The sequence below is a fragment of the Mytilus californianus genome, unplaced genomic scaffold, assembly GCF_021869535.1.
Source record: "Mytilus californianus isolate M0D057914Y unplaced genomic scaffold, xbMytCali1.0.p SCAF_9, whole genome shotgun sequence".
Lineage (NCBI taxonomy): Eukaryota > Metazoa > Mollusca > Bivalvia > Mytilida > Mytilidae > Mytilus > Mytilus californianus.
Window position 1 is genome coordinate 98,396,788 of NW_026262745.1, and position 27,316 is coordinate 98,424,103.

A 27,316-nucleotide genomic window follows, 5' to 3' on the forward strand; every position below is an offset into this window, starting at 1 on the left:
TACAGATATTCATAACGGTCAATATATCATGATGGCGCCAATCAAAATTTTAGACAACATACTACAATGAGGCTAACGTAGAACTTTAAAGAAAAACTGCTACTGACCATTATGGTAATTTATAATCTCAAGACTCAAAAAAATGAAGAATGAAAGAGAATAAATAATTTAAAACAGACAATCACAAACAAAAAACATTTCAAATATCAATTATTTATGAAAAGGAGATATTGTTTTGAAAAAGACCATGTATCGAGAGAAATTTTGGTTTGTTTGTAAACTTCTCTAAACAGAGAATAAAACAAATGTATCTAAAGTTGTTTTTTCCGATTTGACGCATATAAGAATAACATTATAGAAGGCCCGAGGCAGGTACATTTTCCCCTTTTTGGGCAAATATATGTACGCATTTTAGATGTTTAAACATCATTGGTTTTCAAAAACGAGGCTTTGCAAGGTCCTGTTTTTTTGGTTAATCCAGAATTGTATTAGCCCAAGACGGAATCTTTATCTAGTACTCAGTGCTTCAAAACTAGTGTGGTTTATAAAATACATTCCTAAGATTATCTGTCATCGATTTAGAAAATCATTAAAAAAAACTAAGGTAACAGCTTTTTAGCCAAAGTTGATCTTGGATATATTTGGCAAATTGATTGTTTTTAGGTCCTGTGTGTCATTATACATCTTCACGTGTAAACTAAACTACCCAATCTTTCTTATATTAGATTTTAGCTTTCATGATCAACGATAATCCAGACAAAAAAAAGATTCCGACGCTTACAACTTAGGAAATGTATTGCCTTGGTTTGATTAAGCACTACATTAATCTTCATTTGTACACTAGTTCCTTTCATCTACGCTTACGCTTTCCGTATACTTTATTAATTTCTACGCGACATAATACCTCAACACAAGAAAACTGGTGGAAAGAATACCCATATCAACATGTCAATAGACTTTTAATAGGAATTCTTATTCATTTTATTAACAACAACTAAAATAAATCTTTACACATTTCTTGAGGTTTTGTTTCATTAACCTTCCTCCGAAACGTTGAACACAAAAAGCATCCTACGAAAGGCTATGAAAAATACATTGAATAAAAATAGGTATGTACAACTTATTTATTTAAACAAGGGAACGATCTCTGATTTATTTCCAACCATTTTGAATATAACAATACGATCTCAATTAGTTCAATAATTCAATCATTTCAAAAAGAGAATTATGTTATTAACTTATTTTTATTGTAGGCAGTAGACAGGCCATTTGAATTAAAACTAGCCGAACAATACATTTCAAGTATGTTTAAGCTATACATTGACTATTTATTACTTTTGTATAACGTATAAAACATTTATTTTTTAGCAAGATTTTATGAATATATTTGTTCGTGTAAATCAATGTGCTATGTGTATTACTTAATTACTAGAAATTAGTATACTGTTTTACAAATAGAAATATAATGTCAAATTTCAGATATACATTTATAGGGTTTTTTATAATGAATTTAAGAAAAAAGACGACACGGCATAATTGTATCAAAAATACAATTTTAGATACAATTCATCACATGTAACTTGGATGAAGAGAAACTAATTAACCTCTTCAAACTAGAGAATCAGATTAAATTTTGAATACGGGTCTGTCATGTATAAGAAGTTAATCCATACAAAACTCCGGCTTATTTTAAACAGATTTCATAACTGAACATGCTAAAATAGCACCAAAAATGCAAACTACACTGGTTGGAGAAATAAATGATCTCGAAAAAGTACAGGTAAGTTGAATTTCTAAATTCTGAGGATTTATAAAATGCCACTTTGTTGTATTACTAATTTTTTAAGTAGAACTGATGATGATAACTATAGACTTGTTCAAAATCGAGGCTTCAACGACAGAGCACCCAAACAATCTAAAACAGCAGTCATCTTGTGGTCAGACCTTAGCGCCGAAACAAATGGTCAAGCTTTAAATCATCCTAGAAATAGTAGTGTGTGAATTTATTGATGAATTCTTGAAATGAGCACTAATAGTTGTCACAAAACATGATATGTGATAGTTCAGTTTTGTTATTTATAAACTCTGTAGAAAACGTCTGTATTAAGTATTTGTATTTTTACGTTGTTGATGAATGCTTTATTACTCAAAGCAATTATCATAATTACATTCAGGTCAATATGTTATGCTTATACCATATGCAAATAGCTTGTATTTTATAACAATGTATATTTCCGTATACTTTATTATTTTCTTTAAGACATAATACCTCAACACAAGAAAACTGGTGGAAAGAATACCCATATTAACATGTCAATGGACTTTGAATAGGAATTCTTATTTATTTTTTTAATCAAAAAAAATAAATCTTTACCCATTTCTTCAGGTTTTGTTTATTTATCCTTCCTCCGAATCGTTCAAGACAAAAAACATCCTACGAAAAGCTATTAAAAAATAAAAAAAAACATTGAATAAAAATAGGTATGTACAATTTATTTGTTAAAACAATGGAATGATCTCTAATTTATTTCTAACCATGTTAAATATAAAAATGCAATCTGAATTAGTTCAATTATTCAATCATTTTAAAAAGAGAATTATGTTATTAACTTATTTTTATTGTAGGCAGTATGCAGGCCATTTGAATCAAAACAAGCCGAACAATACAATTCAAGTATGTTTAAGCTATACATTGACTATTTATTACTTTTGTATAACGTATAAAACATTTATTTGTTAGCAAGATTTTATGAATATATTTGTTCGTGTAAATCAATGTGCTTTGTGTATTACTTAATTACTAGAAATTAGTATGCTGTTTTACAAATAGAAATATAATGTCAAATTTCAGATATACATTTATAGGGTTTTTTATAATGAATTTAAGAAAAAAGACGACACGGCATAATTGTATCAAAAATACAATTTTAGATACAATTCATCACATGTAACTTGGATGAAGAGAAACTAATTAACCTCTTCAAACTAGAGAATCAGATTAAATTTTGAATACGGGTCTGTCATGTATAAGAAGTTAATCCATACAAAACTCCTGCTTATTTTAAACAGATTTGATAACTGAACATGCTAAAACAGCACCAAAAAAGCAAACTACACTGGTTGGAGAAATAAATGATCTCGAAAAAGTACAGGTAAGTTGAATTTCTAAATTCTGAGGATTTATAAAATGCCACTTTGTTGTATTACTAATTTTTTAAGTAGAACTGATGATGATAACTATAGACTTGTTCAAAATCGAGGCTTCAACGACAGAGCACCCAAACAATCTAAAACACCAGTCATCTTGTGGTCAGACCTTAGCGCCGAAACAAATGGTCAAGTTTTAAATCATCCTAGAAATAGTAGTGTGTGAATTTATTGATGAATTCTTGAAATGAGCACTAATAGTTGTCACAAAACATGATATGTGAAAGTTCAGTTTTGTTATTTATAAACTCTGTAGAAAACGTCTGTATTAAGTATTTGTATTTTTACGTTGTTGATGAATGCTTTATTACTCAAAGCAATTATCATAATTACATTCAGGTCAATATGTTATGCTTATACCATATGCAATTAGCTTGTATTTTATAACAATGTATATTTCCGTATACTTTATTGTTTTCTTTAAGACATAATACCTCAACACAAGAAAACTGGTGGAAAGAATACCCATATTAACATGTCAATGGACTTTGAATAGGAATTCTTATTTTTATTTTAATAAAAAAAAAAAATCTTTACCCATTTCTTCAGGTTTTGTTTATTTATCCTTCCTCCGAATCGTTCAAGACAAAAAACATCCTACGAAAAGCTATTAAAAAATAAAAAAAACATTGAATAAAAATAGGTATGTACAATTTATTTGTTAAAACAATGGAATGATCTCTAATTTATTTCTAACCATGTTAAATATAAAAATGCAATCTGAATTAGTTCAATTATTCAATCATTTTAAAAAGAGAATTATGTTATTAACTTATTTTTATTGTAGGCAGTATGCAGGCCATTTGAATCAAAACAAGCCGAACAATACAATTCAAGTATGTTTAAGCTATACATTGACTATTTATTACTTTTGTATAACGTATAAAACATTTATTTGTTAGCAAGATTTTATGAATATATTTGGTCGTGTAAATCAATGTGCTTTGTGTATTACTTAATTACTAGAAATTAGTATACTGTTTTACAAATAGAAATATAATGTCAAATTTCAGATATACATTTATAGGGTTTTTTATCATGAATTTAAGAAAAAAGACGACACGGCATAATTGTATCAAAAATACAATTTTAGATACAATTCATCACATGTAACTTGGATGAAGAGAAACTAATTAACCTCTTCAAACTAGAGAATCAGATTAAATTTTGAATACGGGTCTGTCATGTATAAAAAGTTAATCCATACAAAACTCCGGCTTATTTTAAACAGATTTGATAACTGAACATGCTAAAACAGCACCAAAAAAGCAAACTACACTGGTTGGAGAAATAAATGATCTCGAAAAAGTACAGGTAAGTTGAATTTCTAAATTCTGAGGATTTATAAAATGCCACTTTGTTGTATTACTAATTTTTTAAGTAGAACTGATGATGATAACTATAGACTTGTTCAAAATCGAGGCTTCAACGACAGAGCACCCAAACAATCTAAAACACCAGTCATCTTGTGGTCAGACCTTAGCGCCGAAACAAATGGTCAAGTTTTAAATCATCCTAGAAATAGTAGTGTGTGAATTTATTGATGAATTCTTGAAATGAGCACTAATAGTTGTCACAAAACATGATATGTGAAAGTTCAGTTTTGTTATTTATAAACTCTGTAGAAAACGTCTGTATTAAGTATTTGTATTTTTACGTTGTTGATGAATGCTTTATTACTCAAAGCAATTATCATAATTACATTCAGGTCAATATGTTATGCTTATACCATATGCAATTAGCTTGTATTTTATAACAATGTATATTTCCGTATACTTTATTGTTTTCTTTAAGACATAATACCTCAACACAAGAAAACTGGTGGAAAGAATACCCATATTAACATGTCAATGGACTTTGAATAGGAATTCTTATTTTTATTTTAATAAAAAAAAAAATCTTTACCCATTTCTTCAGGTTTTGTTTATTTATCCTTCCTCCGAATCGTTCAAGACAAAAAACATCCTACGAAAAGCTATTAAAAAATAAAAAAAACATTGAATAAAAATAGGTATGTACAATTTATTTGTTAAAACAATGGAATGATCTCTAATTTATTTCTAACCATGTTAAATATAAAAATGCAATCTGAATTAGTTCAATTATTCAATCATTTTAAAAAGAGAATTATGTTATTAACTTATTTTTATTGTAGGCAGTATGCAGGCCATTTGAATCAAAACAAGCCGAACAATACAATTCAAGTATGTTTAAGCTATACATTGACTATTTATTACTTTTGTATAACGTATAAAACATTTATTTGTTAGCAAGATTTTATGAATATATTTGGTCGTGTAAATCAATGTGCTTTGTGTATTACTTAATTACTAGAAATTAGTATACTGTTTTACAAATAGAAATATAATGTCAAATTTCAGATATACATTTATAGGGTTTTTTATCATGAATTTAAGAAAAAAGACGACACGGCATAATTGTATCAAAAATACAATTTAAGATACAATTCATCACATGTAACTTGGATGAAGAGAAATAATTAAACTCTTCAAACTAGAGAATCAGATTAAAATTTGAATACGGGTCTGTTATGTATAAGAAGTTAATCCATAAAAAAACTTCGGCTTATTTTAAACAGATTTGATAACTAAACATGCTAAAATAGCACCAAAAAAGCAAACTACAATGGTTGGAGAAAGAAGTGATCTCGAAAAAGTACAGGTAAGTTGAATTTCTTAATTCTGAGGATTTATAAAATGCCACTTTGTTGTATTGCTAATTTTTTAAGTAGAACTGATGATAACTGTAGACTTGTTCAAAATCGAGGCTTCAACGACAGAGCACCCAAACAATCTAAAACACCAGTCATCTTGTGGCCAGACCTTAGCGCCGAAACAAATGGTCAAGTTTTAAATCATCCTAGAAATAGTAGTGTGTGAATTTATTGATGAATTCTTGAAATGAGCACTAATAGTTGTCACAAAACATGATATGTGAAAGTTCAGTTTTGTTATTTATAAACTCTGTAGAAAACGTCTGTACTAAGTATTTGTATTTTTACGTTGTTGATAAATGCTTTATTACTCAAAGCAATTATCATAATTACATTCAGGTCAATATGTTATGCTTATACCATATGCAAATAGCTTGTATTTTATAACAATGTATATTTCCGTATACTTTATTGTTTTCTTTAAGACATAATACCTCAACACAAGAAAACTGGTGGAAAGAATACCCATATTAACATGTCAATGGACTTTGAATAGGAATTCTTATTTTTATTTTAATAAAAAAAAAAAAAATCTTTACCCATTTCTTCATGTTTTGTTTATTTATCCTTCCTCCGAATCGTTCAAGACAAAAAACATCCTACGAAAAGCTATTAAAAAATATAAAAAACATTGAATAAAAATAGGTATGTACAATTTATTTGTTAAAACAATGGAATGATCTCTAATTTATTTCTAACCATGTTAAATATAAAAATGCAATCTGAATTAGTTCAATTATTCAATCATTTTAAAAAGCGAATTATGTTATTAACTTATTTTTATTGTAGGCAGTATGCAGGCCATTTGAATCAAAACAAGCCGAACAATACAATTCAAGTATGTTTAAGCTATACATTGACTATTTATTACTTTTGTATAACGTATAAAACATTTATTTGTTAGCAAGATTTTATGAATATATTTGGTCGTGTAAATCAATGTGCTTTGTGTATTACTTAATTACTAGAAATTAGTATGCTGTTTTACAAATAGAAATATAATGTCAAATTTCAGATATACATTTATAGGGTTTTTTATAATGAATTTAAGAAAAAAGACGACACGGCATAATTGTATCAAAAATACAATTTTAGATACAATTCATCACATGTAACTTGGATGAAGAGAAACTAATTAAACTCTTCAAACTAGAGAATCAGATTAAATTTTGAATACGGGTCTGTTATGTATAAGAAGTTAATCCATAAAAAACTCCGGCTTATTTTAAACAGATTTGATAACTGAACATGCTAAAATAGCACCAAAAAAGCAAACTACACTGGTAGAAGAAATAAGTTATCCAGAAAAAGTACAGGTAAGTTGAATTTCTAAATTCTGAGGATTTATAAAATGCCACTTTGTTGTATTACTAATTTTTTAAGTAGAACTGATGATGATAACTATAGACTTGTTCAAAATCGAGGCTTCAACGACAGAGCACCCAAACAATCTAAAACACCAGTCATCTTGTGGCCAGAACTTAGCGCCGAAACAAATGGTCAAGTTTTTAAATCATCCTAGAAATAGTAATGTGTGAATTTATTGACGAAATCTTGAAATGAGCACTAATAGTTGTCACAAAACATGATATGTGAAAGTACAGTTTTGTTATTTATAAACTCTGTAGAAAACGTCTGTACTAAGTATTTGTATTTTTACGTTGTTGATAAATGCTTTATTACTCAAAGCAATTAACATAATTACATTCAGGTCAATATGTTATGCTTATACCATATGCAAATAGCTTGTATTTTATAACAATGTATATTTCACGAACAGACCAGATCTTTGAGCGGACGTAAGCACTTATTATGGTTACCGGATTATGATTGATCCAGGAAAGCACTTCGGAAGCAAATTAATTCAGAAATAAATAAAAGAGTACATAATACGCCTATTTCCAGAAAAAGAAATAAACTTCAAGAACTTTCAAAGCGATTTGTGTTTGTACCGGCCGACAAAGCAGCAAACAACTTGGTGGTTGTATGCAATAAATACTACACAGGCGTTGTTAAGAATAAAATCTTAAATTCCTCTACATTCAAGTCCGAGCGCTCCACAGAGAGTCATATAGTAAACAAACATATCATAACCACATCACAGTTTTAGGCCTCTTCTGAACATTTGCAGGTCTCTACACTGTATTGGTTACCTACACTACACAACAAAAACAATAAAATATCTTTTTATCTCGGCCTTTAATAAGTGTTCTACAACTAATCTTAACTACTGTCAAGGAACTGATCAATAATTTTTTCAATAACATATATGCAAATAGTGGAATTAACTATTTTTGCAGTAAACAAAATTCTTTGGATGTTTTAGATAAATTACGTGCTTTTGATTTTCTTTTTGATGCTGTTGGCAGTTTTGACTTTTCAACTCTTAACATTACACTTGCACACAATCTTATCAAACAAAAATTTTCCGATTTGATTAATTGGTCGTTTGCTAAATCTGTATGCAAATATATTTGCTGCAACTCATATTTATGTATGTTTCGGTAACAAAGTTTATCGACAGGTTTTAGTTAGTCCTTTTTTTGTATCCATCTGATGAGTTAAGCCTTTTTCAACTGATTTTTATAATTCATTCTTATGTAGTACTGTTACACCACTGTCCCAATTAAGGGGAGGATTGGGATCCCGCTAACATGCTTAACCTGCCACATTCTGTATGTATGTGCCTGTCCCAAGTCAGGGGCCTGTAATTCAGTGGTTGTCGTTTGTTGCTGTTTTTCATATTTGTTTTTCGTTCATATTTTTGTACATTAATTATGCATTTATTTTCTCGTTTGAATTGTTTTACATTTGTCATTTTGGGGCCTGTTATAGCTGACTACGTGGTATGGGCTTAACTCATTGTTAAATGCCGTACGGTGACATATAGTAGTTAATTTTTGTGTCATTTGGTCTCTTGTGACGAGTTGTCTCATTAGTTATCAACATCTTCTTTTTATATGTTCAGTAAATATGTTAAAACATGAATGATCTCTAATTTATCTTTACCCGTTTTGAATATAACGCTGTGATCTCAATAAGTCCAATAATTCAAATATTACAAAAAGAGAATTATGGTGTAAACTGATTCTATTGTAGGCAGTGAACTGGTCAAATGAATTAAAACCAGCCGAAATGTACAGTTCTAGTATGTTTTAGTTAGAAATTGACTATTCATTACTCATGTTACTCGTATATAAAAAGGCAACAGTTATCAGTGTTCAAAAGTCAGAAATCAATTGAGAAAAAACAAATCCAGGTTACAAATCAAAACCGAGAGAAACACATCAACAATAAGATCGACAATAAGGGGAAACAAAGGAACAACAAGACACAAAAGTGCAGCAAAAACAAACGCCAACACTCATAGAAACGAACTATTTGATAACAACTGTCATATTCCTGACTTGATACAGAACATTTTAAGAAAAAATGGTGGATTGAACCTGGTTTCATGGCATGCTTAACCTCCCGCTTTATGACAGTGTTAAAAAATATCGCGCACACACTACGTGACAAAAATATAACACAAACACAAACAAGAAAATTGATATCAGAGAAACGCACAAACAAATTATATAATAGTCGACACAACATGCAAACCCCAAAACAACAACAAACATATTCCATCAGCGACAAACACTACAGGATATCAAAAACAGTGACGCGCGCTTACGTAACTAACTTGCAATCTCGAACTTTTTACAATTATTTTCACAATATTCGTCCAAACAGTTTTCATGACCATGATGGTATTTGGACTACAAACGATAAAGCATAACAGATTATCCAACCGAAACCATAACAGAAACATAAAAATAAATCCATCAATATTGGATGTACAAAACACCGAGACATGCCGCACAGCAATGCAAATTAACATTCAGTATAACAGTCATATTCGGGAATATGAAAATGATCATGATGATGGTATTGAAAGGCAATTTTATAATTATTTGGAAAACAAACGATACGACATAACACATTATTCAACCGAAACCATAACAAAAACAAAAACATACAAATTAAATATATGAATGTTAGATGTACGAAATACCGAAACACGTCGTATAGCAATGAAAATTCACTCTATGTATCACAGTCATATTCGGGAATATGTCACGTATAACATACCTAACACTTTATTTGTTTGCATAATTTTACGATTATATTTAGTCGTGTAAATCAATGTTCTTTGTGTATTACTTTATTAATAGAAATATGTTTTGACAATATTTTGAATATTTGAAATGTAAAGTCAAACTTCAGATATGTATCTATAGTCTTTTGTTTACTTGTGTATAAAAAAAGACGACACTGCATAATTGTATCAAAAAACATTTCATAACAACATATTCATCACATGTGACTTGCATGAAGAAAACTAATGAAACTCTCTAAAACAGCGAATCAAAATTTCATTTTTAAAATACGGAGAGTCATGTATAAGTAGTTCATAAAAAACATCCGGTTTATTTCAAACAGATGTTAAAAATCAGAGACTGAGGAAACAAATACAAAGTATACCCAACCCGGAAAGGGTATTTTATCCAGAAAAAGTACATGTAAGTTGATTTTTTTTATTTAAGAAGAGATATAAAACGCCACTTTTTGTATTACACACTTTCGAAGTAGGCATGTTGATGAATACCTCAGAATTATCCCAAATAGAGGCCTCGCCGACAGAGCAAGAGCAAAACATTATACACCAAGGTCGTCGTGTGATCATGCCTTTGAATATAAATGTTGTTATGCATTCGTTTGATGTGTTTGAGCTTTTTATGTTGCCATTTGTTTAGGGAATTTCCGTTTTGAGTTTTCCTCCGAGTTCGGTATTTTTGTGATTTTACTTTTTAGCAACATAACAACTGATCTTCTTTTAAATCATCCTAGAAAAACTAATATGTGTGTGAATAAATTTACGGATGTTATTAGAACATTGCCATCAAACACAAGGACAAGAATATGTTTGTTTGTTTTGAATTTCGCACTGATAGTTTTCACTAAACATGATAGGTAAAAGTTCAGTTTTGTTATTTTATTACCTGTAGGTAACTTTTTATTTGTTTTTTTAACATTGGTGATCAATGCTTTGTGACTCAAAGAAATTAAATGGTTACAACTTGATCTATCTCATGCTTATACCTCATGCATATACCTTATATTGTAGACAAATGTATAATACACGAAAAGCCAGTTATATAAGGATCCCACATGACAAAATGTGAAACAATTCAAACGAAAAATTAATTCAGTGGCTCTATTTATAACAAAAGAACGCATGAAAAACAAAAGTGACAATATGTAAATTTTTATACAAATTATAAGCAAGAAGAAGACTAATTTACCAAGTTTTTGAGTTTACTGTCATGATCTATAACACACCGTCCTTAGATTGTCCGTCATCGATTTAGAATCATGAATGAACTAAATGATTTTCAACTGATTTTTATAGTTCGTTCTTTCGTTGTACTGTTACACCACTGTCCCAGATTAGGGGAGGGTTGGGATCCTGCTTATATGCTTATTATCGCCACATTCTGTATGTGTGTGTCTGTCCCAAATCAGGAGCCTGTAATTCAGTGGTCGTTGTTTGTTGATGTGTAACATATTTGTTTTCCGTTCAAATTCTTTACATTATTTAGACCGTTAGTTTTTTCGTTCGAATTGTTTTACATTTGTCATTTCGTGGCCTTTTATAACTGACTATGCGATATGGGCTTTGCTCATTGTTGAAGGCCGTTCAGTGATCTATAGTTGTTAATTTCCGTGTCACTTGGTCTCTTGTGGAGAGTTTTCTCGTTGGCAAATATACCACATCTTCTTTATTATCAAAGACTTTAAAGTTCACCTTTGATATATTTAGCTATGTTTTTCACACCTCATTTGTCATTATAGCTCTTCATGTGGTAAACTATACAATCCTATATTTCATATATTTTTATATAAGTGTTCTTTATAACAGAAATTCCAAAATTGAGGAAATTGATTGGCTTGGCTTAATTTATCAGTAAATCGATTTTCATTTAAACACTGTTTCATTCCTTTAGCCTCTATCATTATCTTGCAGAATTAAAACCAAATACAGGAAATCTGACGAAGAAGCTATAGTTATCAACATACGAAAATGTCAAAAGACTTTAAAATCATTCTTAATAATTTGTTTGATGAATATTTTTTTGAAATTTTATGCGTTTTTTTAATATATCTTCATCCAAAACGTTAAAAGTCAAATATAAGCATGCGGAAAGCTTAAACATCGAACTAAAAAGGTATGCACCATTACTTTTTTAAAACATTTGAAGCAGGATATGCCTAACCTTCCCGAGCCACTGAGATTACCCCTAGTTTTGATGGGGTACATTTTGCTCAGTCTTTGGTTTTCTGTAATGTGTTATGTGTACAATTGTTTGTCTGTTGTTTTTTTTTCTTTTTTGGCCATGGCGTTGTCAGTTTTTTTGGTTTTATTTTTTGTCGACTTATGATTTTGAATGTCCCTCTGGTATCTTTCGACACTCTTTTAAAATAAATTATGATCTTTCATTCTTGTTTACCCATTTTAATTTGATGAAGGCGATTTGAAAAATTTCAATGAGAGAATAATGTTTTACATATTTGATTCTATTGTAGACTGTGACCAGTCCATGTCCATTCGGACCTAAAAACTCCATGAGTATGTTTCAGTTAGAAATCAAATATATATTACTCGTTTATAACGTACAACACACTTCATTTGTTAAAATAAAGTAGAGAGTTCATTTGGTCATGTAGATATATGCTTTTGTTATGACTTATATTATTGAAAAATGTATTGACTACAATTTGCTGTTGTAAAAATGGAAATTCGAAGTCCAGCTTCAGATATATTGAGTCAATTTTGGGTTTTTTTTTTTTGTTAAAACCAACCTCAAACACAACAAATTGTATCATCATGACAATTTCAGATACAATTCAATTACATACAATTGTATGAAGATAAACTAATAAAACTCAATTACCTTTTGGAATGCGGAGAGTAATCTATTATCACTTAATTCATAAAAAATCTCCGGCTTATTTTATACAGATATATCTACTTCAAGAGCACCAGAGATACAAACTACATTGGAAAAAAGAAAAGTATCTGTAAGTTGAATTTTAAATTTATGAGGATTTAAAGGTTGCAGTTTGTAAATTGTGTTTTTCATTAACCACGCCTCTTATGAAGAGATATATAATATTCATTACAATAGATTTTGTTTACGTGCTGGTTCCCAAATAGTTTACAATAGACTGAGCAATAGGAATCCCATTAAAAAACCGGGGGTGTAACAAGGGGCTCCAGAGAAGTAAGCAGATCTTGCTCCATAAATGGCACCCGTTATGTTGCTCATGTAAGTACAAACCAGCTGATAAGTTTAATTCGGTAGGTCACATTATGTTGGAAAAAGGACGGAATTGTGTTTACGACAATTGAAACATATCCAACGTCATATGTATCCTTTATTCATTGTGGGATACGAGTACACAATTGTCAGTACACTGAATTATTTCGTGGGAGAACCATTCCGTTAGCGGAACCGTAAGTTAATGAGAATCATTTGTAAACAGTCTACTTTATATGACTGAAATATGGTAGAAGAGGAACACAATAGTGATCGTCTGCTTTTCTTCAATTTAAGTTGTGAGTAAAGAACGAAGAATGAAATATGAAACCGTTGCATTGCGATTTAAAATCACAAAAACTCACCTAAAATAATAGCTTTAGCGTAATAAATAAAGTCATCGTTGATAGTGTTTCAGGAAGATACAACCTTAAAAGCTGTTATTTTATATTACTTTGACACTGTTGATAAGTTAACTGAAAATGTATTATTGTTTTGATAGGCGCTATGTAGCTACGACAAACTTCAGAAAAAGGGATTTTTATTGGTCATAAACTTTATGTTCACTGGCAAATATAAACGAACAGGTATTTACTATAAACTATTTTAACACGTATAACATATCTGACGATATTCCAGAGAGTCATCACAAGAACAATATTTATCTTACCTCCTATACATTTCTGGGAATATGATTTGTTTAAACAACCGCGTGGAGACCGTGTATATTCAATATAAGTTAGTAGGGTTCAATATTAGGTTAGTAGGCGGGGCTTATTTCAATACACGATTAGTCGTGGTGTTGTGTCCCTTCTTACAAACATCACGGTGTTGAGAAAAAATCCTAAAGACTTCAACAGACGATGAAATTGGTAATGAACTATTGAAATAAATTCATAAAGCATATTTAAAGCTAACAAGTTGTTATTGTTGGCATTTGTTTATGTATAGACCAATGGAAGTATATGTTCTTAATACTAACGGTATTGAAGACATGATCACTTTTATAGGCCACAAGTCTAAATACGACATTTTAAATTAGTCGGTAGGATAGATTCGTTTTATAATGTGCTAGTGAACTAATACAATATATATGGGGTAAGTTCAAGCTTCGATCTCACCCCATATGAAATTAACTGACCCCATATATATCGTATTAAGTCACTAGCACACTATGTAACTAATGATATCTTACCTCCTATACATTTCTAGGAATATGATTGGTTAAAAGCGTCCGCGTGGAGACCATGTATATTCCATATTAGGTTAGTAGGGAGGTGGGGCTTATTTCAGTACACGGTTAGTATTGGCGTTACGTCCCTTTCCATACGTCGACGAGAAGTACGAAACAATTTGCAAGCACAACAGATCAAGAAATTGATGCCAAAAGATTAAATGTGAATGCCGATAATACCTCGAAAGCAAACAGAAAGTGTGCAAATATACTCCGGGAATATCTTCAGGAGAAAGAACAAGATTATGACTTTGAAAAATTGATTGTGTGCGGCTGAATGAGACTTTGGGTCATTTTATGTCGATCTACGTAAATGTATTGAAAGTTCTTTTTAATATTGTTATATCAAGGTTGTTGATATTAAATTGTTATAATTGTTGACATTAGTTTTTTGTGCAGACCAACGGAGGTAGGTTCTTAAAATTGAAGACTTAAACACTTTAATATAAAAATAAAAAGATGTGGTATGATTGCAAATGAGACAACTCTAGTCTAAATTCAACAAATAAAGATAGTCGGTAAGATATATTCGTTACATAGTATGCTAGTGACCTAATACGATATATACGGGGTCAATAAATTCATTATGGGGTGAGAATATTGTATGTCGAATACCAGAAAATATTGACATAAACATTTAATCTTCTGGAATGCATATCGTATGATATTTGCTGTGTATCTACTTGAATATTTCATTTGCTAAACTATCAAAGATCTGCAATCAAAGCACAATTTTTCAAATACTCGACAAAATAAACATTGCAATATAAACAAGCTCTTGCACATCTCCCTGTTTCAGTTTTGTATGCTAAAATGTTAAACTTTGTGTTATAGTTCACAAACTTTTCCCTAAACAATGCTTCCAGTAGATTAAAGAACGATTAGTCTTGGCGTTACATTTTGTAACTGCATGTAGTTCATTTATACAATATTATATATGATTAATGCATATAATCTTGAGCATTTCAAATGACGTATTCAACGATCTTTACTTGAATTTTATATCATAAGCGGTTCATCATTAAATACGTACACAAATAATAAATAAAGGAAATCTTTCTATTGTGCAAGCAATTATTTTTTCTCTCGGTTAAATTGTTTCACATTTTATCAAGCTGGGACCATCGATGGCTACTTAACCAAACATATTATGCTACTTGATACATACCTACTGTCACTTAAAATCTTATTGGCAATCACACCACATATATTCATCTTAAAGTCAATAAACTTCAAAAATTATAATCAAAGCTGGGTAGCGACTTTGCACATTCATTTTTCTTCGCGTTATACATGGAAAAATTGCGTGTTCTTGTAAAATAAACACGAAGACAAAATGCACGAAGAATTAATTTCTTTAGCAACATTATTAACCATTTGTAAACTTAAATGTTTATGCTATCATTTTCGCTTGCTATTTTCCAAATCCGACTATTGTTTGGTAATTAGGATTCCTGGGTTTGTTTTGTTCTCATTATTTTTTACTTTATTTACAATTTTGTAATTACTAGTATTCGCATCAGACAGAACTAGCAAAATCATTGAAAGGTTCAACTCTGCAGTGTTTGCAGGGGTGGTTAATTATTTCCTTTTTCATTGTCTTTAAGGTTTGATGATAGTTACGGTTCCACTTCTTTGTACACGAGATGCGCGTTTGTACAACTTATATCTTTTCAGACAGGGTGGAGACAAAAACAAAAACAAATTCCAACAATAAATTCGAACGTTCAAAAGCTGATCAAACATTTTGAAAAAGAAATTAACTTATTGAAAAATTGTATTATGATTTAGTCTTCCTCTCAAACAATTTGGTACATCCAGGACCTTATCTTACATGTGTAAAAACCCATATAGTTATCAAAACATAAAATGTTTGGTACAAGATATGTTACTTTAGATTAAATGAATGTGTCTATAAGTTTTCAAAAACTGGGTTAAGGGAATCATAAAGTTTCTTCAATCGTTCCGAGTATAAATGAAAATAAAACTTACTCTGTGAAATAAATAAAAACTCAGATTTAGAAAACATTTAAGATTTATAATAAGTTTTACGACAGATATGAGACATTGAAAAATAAAACTGTCTTTTTGGGGTTCTTCAGGTTTCTTAAACGTTTTCAGGTTACATTGTTATACGACTTAAAAGTGAAATCGGGTATGCGTCCATGGTCATAGTAAAACGCCTTCTGACAATTTTCTTTGATATAAATTTCCCATTTCTAATAAACAGATGTTTCATTTCATTTATATTTTGAAGGTTCGGATGACGACGTTGGGAAATTGTGTAAATTTTTCACTAATTTAAAGTATGATGTTGATTGTCGAGTCGATATGACCACAGAAGAACTTAGAACTTGTCTAGAAAATGTGCGGCATAACTACCTGAGCAGGGATTCATCAAAATACTATTGTTTCATATGCGTTATTATGAGTCACGGAAATGAGGTAAAGCTTATGACGTTGGTTACATCATCACTATTATCAAAACAAGCAGTTCCTTTAGGTAAAATTGGACTTATATCCATTTAGCTATTATTTTAAAGCCCCGTTCGGTCATATTTGTAAATAAAAGTTTTTGGCGTATTTAGTCATGCATGGCTCTCTTATGTTTAGGCTTAAGCATTCCTGATGTTGGTAAATCGAAAAAAGCGCTTCGGGTGACGAAATATAAAAAGGGTTGCTTTTTCTTATTATTATTGACACACTTCAAAGATTTCATTATTGATTCGAACATTTGAAATTGACACACTATTTTCACCTAGAAATATTCAATGCGTATCATTATACATTTGATATTAAAGATATTTTCATGTTCATTTTTGTATTTCATCCTTGTGTTTTGATTGCTTGCGATGATGAAATGTTAGATTATTTAATTGAGGGGCTTTAGTAAAAATGCTTTAAATCTACTACCCATGATTTCCACTGAACCTGTATTAATATATCTTACTCAATACTATCATTCATCATGTTCATGCATTTTACTGTACATTACAAAAAACTGATCCCCTTTACTAATTCACGAATAAATCACATTTATCAGAATTTTTTTGATACAAGATATGTAAATTCAAATGTATGGCTGCTTAATGTCATTTTGAACATTTAGATTCGGTTTTGAAAAAGAGCTAAATTTGGGATTAATAAATTATCCAGACCTTCTTAGTTTTGTAATTTTTATCAGTTTGAAATATTAAACATTGGCTCTTGTTAATCAGGTTTTCTTGCATGGAACCATATATTCAAAATCTTAAAACAACCCAGATTTCTGTCATTTTCTATTTCAAAAAGGTATGACAAAGGAAAACATTTATCCTACCCCTTGCAAGCTTCACAATGAAACCACTAATTTGGCATATGAAGGGTTAAAATCACATATCTTTTGTTCCAAATTAAATGCATCCCGCCAAACACATAGAACAACACCATTTTTACTTTTTTGCTTTCATGTATTTGTTCTATGCAATAAGGTTTGTTCCAAGAATTTCTGTAGCTACAGACTTTGAAAAAAAAAACATGTTTTGGTTTTCAAACTTTTCAGAATTTTGTTATTTCTATCCGTTTGAAGTTAAAAAAATACTTGTATTCAAAGCACCCCTGATTTTTCCAAACCATTTCTGTAACTGCAGTATTAAAAGAAAATGACAAATTTATATTTTCAAAATATACAGATAAGGCAAAATTTTATTTTTTTTCTCCTTTCTAGGATACATATACTATTTTTAAATTAATGTTCCTAATGAAAAAGTAATGTTTTAGAGTTTTATAAAATAAATATTTTATTTATTCTGAATCTGAAGCAGTACAATAATTCATATTTCTATATCTATTTGAAATCAAATGCATTAATATAATCATTGAGGTCATCAAATTCTATGTAAACATAATATTAAGCTCCTATAAAGATACAAATAAATCAGAGATAAAAATTCTTACGTCTGTTACTACAAAAATAGTTTTTGACAATCAGCATTGCGTAAAAAAAGTATTTGGTATATATGCAAGTATTTTGGCAAAATCATTGTTTAGTTTTAAAAATATATTCTTAAATTTGTCACACTTTCTTAATTTTTTCTAAAATTTGCAAGGATAGGCGTAGTTTTGTTTTATCTTTAATTCGAATTTTTCAGTGAAAATAATATATCTCTAGACGTTAATACATTGGGGCATTTGCAAAAGCCAGACAGAATTGGAGTATACAAAAGCCATTCGAATTTGTATTTGTTTGTAAAATCATACAAAAATAGTTTGGAACGACCTAGGTTGCATTAATAATATTTGTACTTTATATCAATATAATTTGTTGTGAACGCAAATATTGATTCCTTGTGTGTTTAATAGAATAAAGAATAAAAGAGGAATGTTTGAAATAGACAATAGGCCGACCAAAAAGGTTAAAACTGCGCGAAGCCACCAATGGATCTTCAACGCATCGAGAAAATCCCACATACGGAGGTAGAATTCAGTTGACCACCTATAACAAAAATGCATACTAATTCAGATTAATGCATTTATTTGAAGCCTTTATTCGATGACTGTTTCTTATTTTGCTTAGGTTTTCCATCACCATCACGAAGTGCCGGTGTCGAAACTAACTAATGACGTTTTTACCACGTCTTAGATTGTGGGTTACCATCTATGTTGTTTGCCTGTTACGAACCGAACGGGGACCTATTCCCAAATATGTTATACCGAGAGTGAATTTACATTGCTGTAGGTGTAATACCACCATTTATGTTCCCCTATTAGTCTTTGTTAAATTTACACTTTTCAAAAAATTGTGCAGAACTTATCTCCTTTTCAAATAAAGAAATACTTGGCATGAGTTAAGTTTTATCCTGTCCAGTACTATAGAAAAAAATTCACATAACATTTCATTGCATATAAGAAAATAACCATCACTGGAAGTTAACCACTCAAATGTCCCCCTTTATTTAACCTGTGTACAAGCTTTAGTCTTAGATGCATGGTTTTTTATTAGTTGTTAGTAGCTTTGAACTGGCTGTCAGTAACTGTGAGTACTCTAAGATCTGTACTTTGTGTCGTTTTGTTGTTGGGATGTACAAGTTCTCGGCCACGTCCACTTGTAATTGTATTGTTATCCATCTGATAAGTTAAGCCTTTTTCAACTGATTTTTATAGTTTGTTCTTATTCTGTACTGTTACACCACTGTCACAGGTTAGGGGGAGGGTTGGGATTTCGCTAACATGTTTAACCCCGCCACATTCTGTATGTCTGTGCCTTTCCCAAGTCAGGGGCCTATAATTCAGTGGTTGTCGTTTGTTTATGTGTTACATATTTTTTTTTTTTTTTTACATTGTCATTTCGGGGCATTTTATAGATGACCATGCGGTATGGGCTTTGCTCATTGTTGAAGGCCGTACGTTGACCTATAGTTGTTAATTTCTGTGTCATATTGGTCTCTTGTGGAGAGTTGTCTCATTGGCAATCATACCACTTCTTCTTTTTTTATAATTAGTAACCATGTAACCTCAAGTTTCCAAAATTTTCTATAGTGCTTTGATATACCCAAGATATATGTTTAGGACCCAGAAATGTTTTACTACAATAAAATGTAGGATTAATTTTAATTGCCTACATCTGTCAAATTCAAATATAAATTTTTGTCGACCTTTTTTCGTATGCAACCGGATGTGACGTACCATGATTTGATGGTATTACACCTAAAGATGAAATTTTAATTGAATAAACTGAATGTGACATTTTTCCTTTGTAATACTGGTTATTTTAAGCATTCCTGTCAAGTTTTGTCATAATCTGTTCAATAGTTTGAGAAAAATCTAGTATAATGAAAGACGACGTCTACAGCAATTCGAGCAAAATGTCTTCGACAAATCCAAACCAAGCCGCATCATGATAGAATATAGTGTGGACCAATAATTGATCAAATATTTTTCTCATCTGCTTACAAAGAGTTGAATATAATACAAAAGATGACTCTAAATAAATACCACTAATGGACCTCTTTGTCTTCTTTATAAGGTCTCTTTTGGTCCATTTATACCTGTCATTTCCTTAAAATTTCAACTTTTCAGGCCAATAAATAAAAATAATGGGGTAGCTTTCACTCATTTATGATAGAAATGAGTAATTGAAGTATTCAAGCAGAATGAACAATCCATTTAAAAGTTTACTGTCTCCAAATAGGTTTCAATAAGTCTTAACGTAAAACTTAAATTTACGCCGCGTTGCAGAGAGGGACATAAAAAGCTTCTCTTTTAGTGAATAATTTGTTGTTACTGCTTTAAAAATAATTTCATTTACTTATTACTATATATTTATCAAAGTATATCTTATGAAAAATAATTTTCTATTATAGCCGAATATAAGAAATACATGTAAGAAGAATGAGCCCTCCAAAACACTAAGATGGCTTGTTCTGTCAACTAATATTCATGGTAGAGTCCTATTTCGTGGAAATTTTCTCATAAAATGTGTTAACATTCCCCATTTCCATTCTCAATTTTATTTGGAGACTTGATCCACTCAGAATATTTTATTTTTTGGTAATATTACACTTAAAAAACAAGAAATTTTAACACATGAGAGTACTCACAAGGTCAAAGGTTCATGTTCAGCTTCCCATATTTAGGTGTAATACCACCATTGAATTTCCCCTATTAGTCTTTGTTAAATTTGTACTTTTCAAAACATTGTGCAGAATTTATCTTTTTTTCAAATAAAGAAATACTTGGCATGAATAAAGTTTTATCCTGTCCAATACTATAGAAGAAATTTCACATAACATTTCATTGCATATAAGAAAATAACCATCACTGGATGTTAAACCAATCAAATTTCCCCCTTATTTAACCTGTGCACAAGCTTTCGTAACCATGTAACCTCAAGTTTCCAAAATATTCTATAGAAACCCCAAATAAAAAAATAATGGTGCTTTGAAATACCAAATATAACTGTTATACTTAATGTAAATTTGAATAGCTGTGCGGCGTGTCTCGGTGTTTGGTACATCCAACATTCATAGTTTTATTTTTGATGTTTCTGTTATGTTTATGATTGGATAATCTGTAATATCTTATCGTTTGTAGTCCAAAAAATTATTTTTGAATATCAATTATAAGCACGATGAAATTGGTGAATTTCTAACTAGAGATGTCGTGGTTAAGGTCATTGCAAAGGAAAAAGAAGTCGGCCAATTCGAATACTGGAAGACAATAATTCAATATCAGTATGTATTTGAAGATTTTGATCAATTAAAGATCCGGTGTACTTAGTTGAGGTTTATGAATTCGTGTCAGATTTTCGGACTCCTTATGTTTTTCCCCAGGGTACAGGGTAAAAAAAATTGCCCCATAACACCCATTTTTCTTTTCATTTAAGACTTCGATAGCTCATAAAAGGCCTTTTACCAAAATTCAAGCAGAATGTACATTTCTATTCTTTCGATTTGAGACCCAAATTATACCAATGCAAATATAAGGTAGTCCGAGTCGTCATTTTCCCCCAATATTAACACTCAAATTTCTAGAAAAGTAGCTCCAAAACCTATTAATATGTTTAGCTTATTTTGTTCCCTAACTAATTCTCTTCCAACTTAAAGTATCAAAATTTAAATTTCATTTTTTTTATTCAACTTTAGCACATCCATAAAGGATTTCTTTTTAAAAGAAAGTCTTCGTTCAAAGAGAAGCGAAAGATACAAAAGGGACATTCAAACTGACATCGCCATGACTAAAAAAGAAAAAAAGACCAACAGACATACAATACTATACAAACACAGAATAAAAAAACTTACGACTGAGCAACACGAACCCAATTAAAACTGGGGATGATCTCAGGGGCTTTGGAAGAGTAAGCAGAGCCTGCTCCAATTGTGGCACCTGTCGTGTTCCTCATGGTAGTACAAACCCGGTAATAAGTCTCATTTGGTAGGTCACATTTTGAAAAACTTTACGGGATTGAAGTAACGACATTGGGAACATATCTGTTATAATCTGTGAAGCAGATATTCCATAACGGTCAACCAACTCATGATTGCGTCCATAAAATTTACGAAGGGATGATTCCAACTTCACCAATTTGAACTCTTGGTTTAATAGCGTCCTTGTGAGCAGAAATCCTCTATACAGGTAATCATGATAGGATATATGTAGAACTCGGAGGTGTGATGGGGACGCGGAAGTACGATGGTAACGCTGAGGTGCGATGGTCTACGCTGAAGTGCGATGGTCTGTACGCTGATATGCGTTGGTCTATTTGTCGCATGATTCCTAGTTTTAAATATACAGACATGCAATTATCAAGAGAAGTAGACTTTTCAATAGTTAGTTTATAAATTTACATTTATTATTGTCTATGGCTGTCCTTGAATACTAAATGAGAGGTCGTCCTCTTTCATTTGTACAAGAGGACAACAATCTGCGTTAACATTTTATCTATACACTGTATGTTGTTTCTCTCATGAATTCCCCTCGTTTATCTTAATATTTTTGGGGTCTCGGTGGCCGAGTGGTCTAAGTAGTTACTACTGTAATCACTATCCAGTCAACACTGAGGTTGTGAGTTCGAACCCCGCTCGTGCAGGTTCACTCGACTCCAATCTTAATTGACTAGGATTGTCAGTTTTCCTATCGAAGGTCGGTGGTTTTTCTCTGGGCACTCCGGCTTCCTCCACCAATAAAAACTGACCGCCATGAAATAGCCCATCAGCGGTGCTTAAAAGTGGCGTTAAAACACAAAAAAATCAAATCAAATCGTAATATTTTAATGAAGAGAGTCTGTCTACAGACCTGTATTTATTATATAATTTCACGCTCAATCTTACGTAAAACAGAAACTTTTGTAAATACAAAATCGCTGCAGATGGTTAACTTTCCACTACCAATCCTACCCGTGTCCCGTAGTATTAAAAAATTATCAGTCCCTTGTCAATTTAAACAACCTTAAACATTACTTTAATAAAAACATTGACTTCTACATCGACATATGAAAAGCATTGAGAAAGTTGTTTGTGAAGACCATCGCACTTCAGCGGTACCACCCTCGCACATCGGCTTAGATATCAATAAGATAGGTCAAAATCACCATCGCACATCATCGTGATCAGAAACGCACTTCAGCCACAAACCATCGCATCTTAGCGTGACCATCGCGGTTCAGAGTCCTACATTTACAAGCCATGTCATATCGTATCAACTGGGATATATATATATAATCCCGGCGAGGGAAGAACAAAAAATTTGCGAAAGCAAATTTTACAGATCTAACATTGTTGGGCTGATGTTTAGACGAGTTGTATATATATATATATATATATATATATATATATATATATATATATATATATATATATATATATATATACTTCATATGCAGGTGCCTCCCGAATGGTGCTTCTTCGAAATTGTAATTTCACAACTGAGAAGCTGAAATCATCTCTTTTGTCGTAAAGTTTTGTTTTCAATCGACCATCATTGTTTTATCTTTAAGTCAACCTAAACACACAAATAATTAAAAAAAACAAATAGAGGGCAGTAATAATAGACAATATTTATAGAACTTTATCGAGATCTTCATTGCCATGGGAAACAATGTATCTAAAGAATCAGAAAATATTGTCTGTCAATAAAGGGCTGTTCAACGATTATGATTACATTTAAGACCCTCTTTGTTACTTAAAGTCGTTAAAGTATCTTAAAGTAGTCTTGTGCGTACTTTGTAGTAAACAGAAAAGAATCTTAGCCGGTTGAATTTTAATTTTAAGGGAACCTATTACTAATGATAATTTTTTTTATTTCATTCAATAACTGAGTTGATTGTTTGCATTTGTGTCATTGCCCGTTCAAAATATGCGTACAATGGTTATATTGATAGTTCATTTTGTTTTGTTATGTTGTCATTTTAATTAGCGGTATACTTAACATTGCCATAAAGGGCGAAGTTTGGCTAGCCACAAAACCAGGTTCAACCCTCCATTTTTCTTAAAATGTCCTGTACCAAGTCAGAAATATGGCGGATGTTATCTAATGGTTGCTTTCTATGTATGTTGCATTGTCGTTTGTTTTTTGTTGCACTTAAGTGTTTTTGTTGTTTCGTTGTGTCTCCTTTTATAGTTGATTTATTTCCCTCGGTTTTAGTTTGTAACCCGGATTTGTTTTCTCATAATCGATTTATGACTTTTGAACATACTACTGTTGCCTTTATTTGTTAAATAAAATATTATCTTCTATTAGGCAAACCAAAAGTATTTATAGTTCAATCATGTCGAGGTGAGGCGATTCAACAAAAACAGAAAAATGAAAGAATTCAAAGAATAGACCAGTTTGATTCCTCAAGCCAACTAAATAGATTACCAACAGAGGCTGATATACTAAAGATTTATGCAACAACTCCTGGTAGATATACTTTGTTATCAAAATGGCACATATTATTTGTTTCATTGTGAGACAAAGATATGTTTCAAGCTGGTTAGCGTGCTATTATTTTTTGTATGTTCATTTTGTCCTTAAAATATAGTATCGTCAAGATTGCATGTATAAATTTCAAAGAACATGAATTAAGACAACTTACTTCCTGGGCAATCAATAATCGTGTGAACTAATATTTCAAAAATATATAAACCAGGTTACTCTATTTTGCCCGAAACTTTTACTCGGCTTTTTAACATATAGAAAAAAATCACTTTTTGTCTAGTAAATAAATTTTAAAGGATATAAATTTATTGTACAGTGTAGTCTTATGAAGCACAAGCACATCGCATAACTGCATTACACAAAAATGCAATTGCTTTCTTCGGTATTAATCTGTGACGATATAATTTAAAAGCTTTGCTTGAATGGCACCCTAAATAAAGAAAAAAGCAATTTATAAAACTTCAAGTGTAAACAATCCGTTATTAGTTCAATAAAAACTTCCACACTTCGTTTTTATTCACGACAAATTAAGTTGAGGAATCTTTCATTTCAACTTTTAATAGTGACAACCATTAACATATATTTGACAATCTTACTATAACGATCAAAAAGAATGCTTGATAATTATACATTCACGTGTATTTACTCTGATTTTATGAATGCACGCGTGAGAGCGCTCACAATATAAATTTCTATTTGATATTTCCAATGGGCACCATCAAAACGGTTAAGTGATCGTCACTGATCATCGAACTCGTCCAAATAATATTGTTTATATACCTTTTTAAAAATTTCATAACATCTCTTCAAGATTTGCATGACTAGAGATTGCTCAAAATGCAAGTTTTTTTAATTTATATTTCAAAGGGGCATAACTCTTCTAGATAATTTGATATGCTATAATTTTTGTCCCAGACATTGCTGAATCATATACAACTTTGCTATAAATTTCATAAAAATCTGGCTAACTTATACACTTTATAAATTTATACCGGTTCCGGTTTTAATCATTTAAAACAGACTTAAAATTATACTTTATGAAATGAAAACGATATTTGAATTGCTTGTTTACAGAAATTGTCATTATGAAAATATCTTGATTTTGGAAGTTGAAATCAGAATATAATCAATATTTGAAAGTCAGAGGAATTTCTCATTCGCAATTTTATATTCCAAAACGATACAATGACATAAACTAAATAACTCGAAAATCAAGAACTGGTTTTCATACTTTCTGAAAGAATTTTTTTTATCTTAAAAGAAATAGTCAAAAGTAAGTTTTTGTTTCTTTTCCTTTGAAGACTGTTTGAATACAAAACTGACTAATTATATAAAAGAAGATGTCCGTGTATCATCATCATCATTATCATCACATATTTATGATTTATATTTTTCTTAAATAAAGGACACTTAGCTCACCGAAGATCTGGATCAAATACCTGGAATGGATCCTGGTTGATAAATGCATTCTTAGACACAGCAGAGCAGAACCCTGAACTTCATGTTGATGAAATGATGACAGTAGTTAGACGTCAATTATCGACAAATCCGGAATACGAATATGATGGTGAAAAGTGCCAAATAGCAGTTTCTGAAACGACCCTTACAAAACTGTTTTATTTGTGAGGAAATATTTTTTCAAAGATAATTCAACTGTCTTCCCTCATCCTGTATTATAATTTCTTAAGGACCCAATAATCCGAGAATGTATGCATTCTGGGGAAAATCAGTGCTTCTACTTGTCAAAATATGAGTCCAATCTTTTATCTTTTCTTTATCCGGAAATCTTCTCGGAATCCACAAGGAATATTACGTCAAATAGGTCATAATCTAGTATGATGTAGTTTATAAATAAAAAGTGTCAATCCATCTGCTGAGAATGTTGACGTCTGTTGATATCTAAGTCTATGTCTAACTTAAGGGTCTGCATTTATATATGCTTGTAAAGGAAACTTCTAGATAACTGGAGATGTTTAAATAACGCATCTTTTGTAATAATCATTCTAGAAACGTTATGTAAGTAAAATAGAAAGTTCTAATCATTCCACGAGTATCAATGATTGTTCCAGTGATTTCTAAACTGCATAATTGTAATACAATGTGTATTATTTTGTACACAATGTAAATATATATCATGTAAACATTCTTAGGCCACACAAAGCAAATTAGGCCAACTAAATAAATATGATAGTTACAATATCATAGCACCTCCCCCCTTAAAAAAATTTGAGTGTAACAAAAACATTTCATGAATAATATGTACAAAAATACATAGTATATACAAAGTGTTTTAATAAGTTCTAGATAAAGCATCTGCTATTACATTATCTTTACCTTTAATATGTTTTATAATTACATCATATTCCTGTAACAATAAACTCC

General features: G+C 30.7%; 1 protein-coding gene and 1 long non-coding RNA gene across 2 annotated transcripts in view; both read left to right on the forward strand.

Annotated features, from left to right (window-relative positions):
* The window catches only part of LOC127714072 (uncharacterized), a 30,573-nt gene extending 13,505 nt beyond the window's left edge, over positions 1 to 17,068 (forward strand). The window contains exons 9-24 of the mRNA XM_052220018.1: positions 1,254 to 1,302; positions 1,698 to 1,780; positions 2,626 to 2,674; positions 3,070 to 3,152; positions 3,995 to 4,043; positions 4,439 to 4,521; positions 5,363 to 5,411; positions 5,807 to 5,889; positions 6,731 to 6,779; positions 7,175 to 7,257; positions 9,041 to 9,089; positions 10,427 to 10,506; positions 12,572 to 12,614; positions 13,008 to 13,066; positions 13,808 to 13,892; positions 16,797 to 17,068. Of these exons, the coding sequence (XP_052075978.1) occupies positions 1,254 to 1,302; positions 1,698 to 1,780; positions 2,626 to 2,674; positions 3,070 to 3,152; positions 3,995 to 4,043; positions 4,439 to 4,521; positions 5,363 to 5,411; positions 5,807 to 5,889; positions 6,731 to 6,779; positions 7,175 to 7,257; positions 9,041 to 9,089; positions 10,427 to 10,506; positions 12,572 to 12,614; positions 13,008 to 13,066; positions 13,808 to 13,892; positions 16,797 to 17,068 (1,248 nt within the window). The remainder of the gene's footprint in view (positions 1 to 1,253; positions 1,303 to 1,697; positions 1,781 to 2,625; positions 2,675 to 3,069; positions 3,153 to 3,994; positions 4,044 to 4,438; positions 4,522 to 5,362; positions 5,412 to 5,806; positions 5,890 to 6,730; positions 6,780 to 7,174; positions 7,258 to 9,040; positions 9,090 to 10,426; positions 10,507 to 12,571; positions 12,615 to 13,007; positions 13,067 to 13,807; positions 13,893 to 16,796) is intronic.
* Positions 17,069 to 24,748: 7,680 nt separating this feature from the next.
* On the forward strand, positions 24,749 to 26,803 carry LOC127714263 (uncharacterized). The gene is made up of 2 exons (XR_007987666.1): positions 24,749 to 24,916; positions 26,340 to 26,803. It is a non-coding gene; the product is annotated as an uncharacterized LOC127714263 (long non-coding RNA).
* Positions 26,804 to 27,316: the final 513 nt, after the last annotated feature.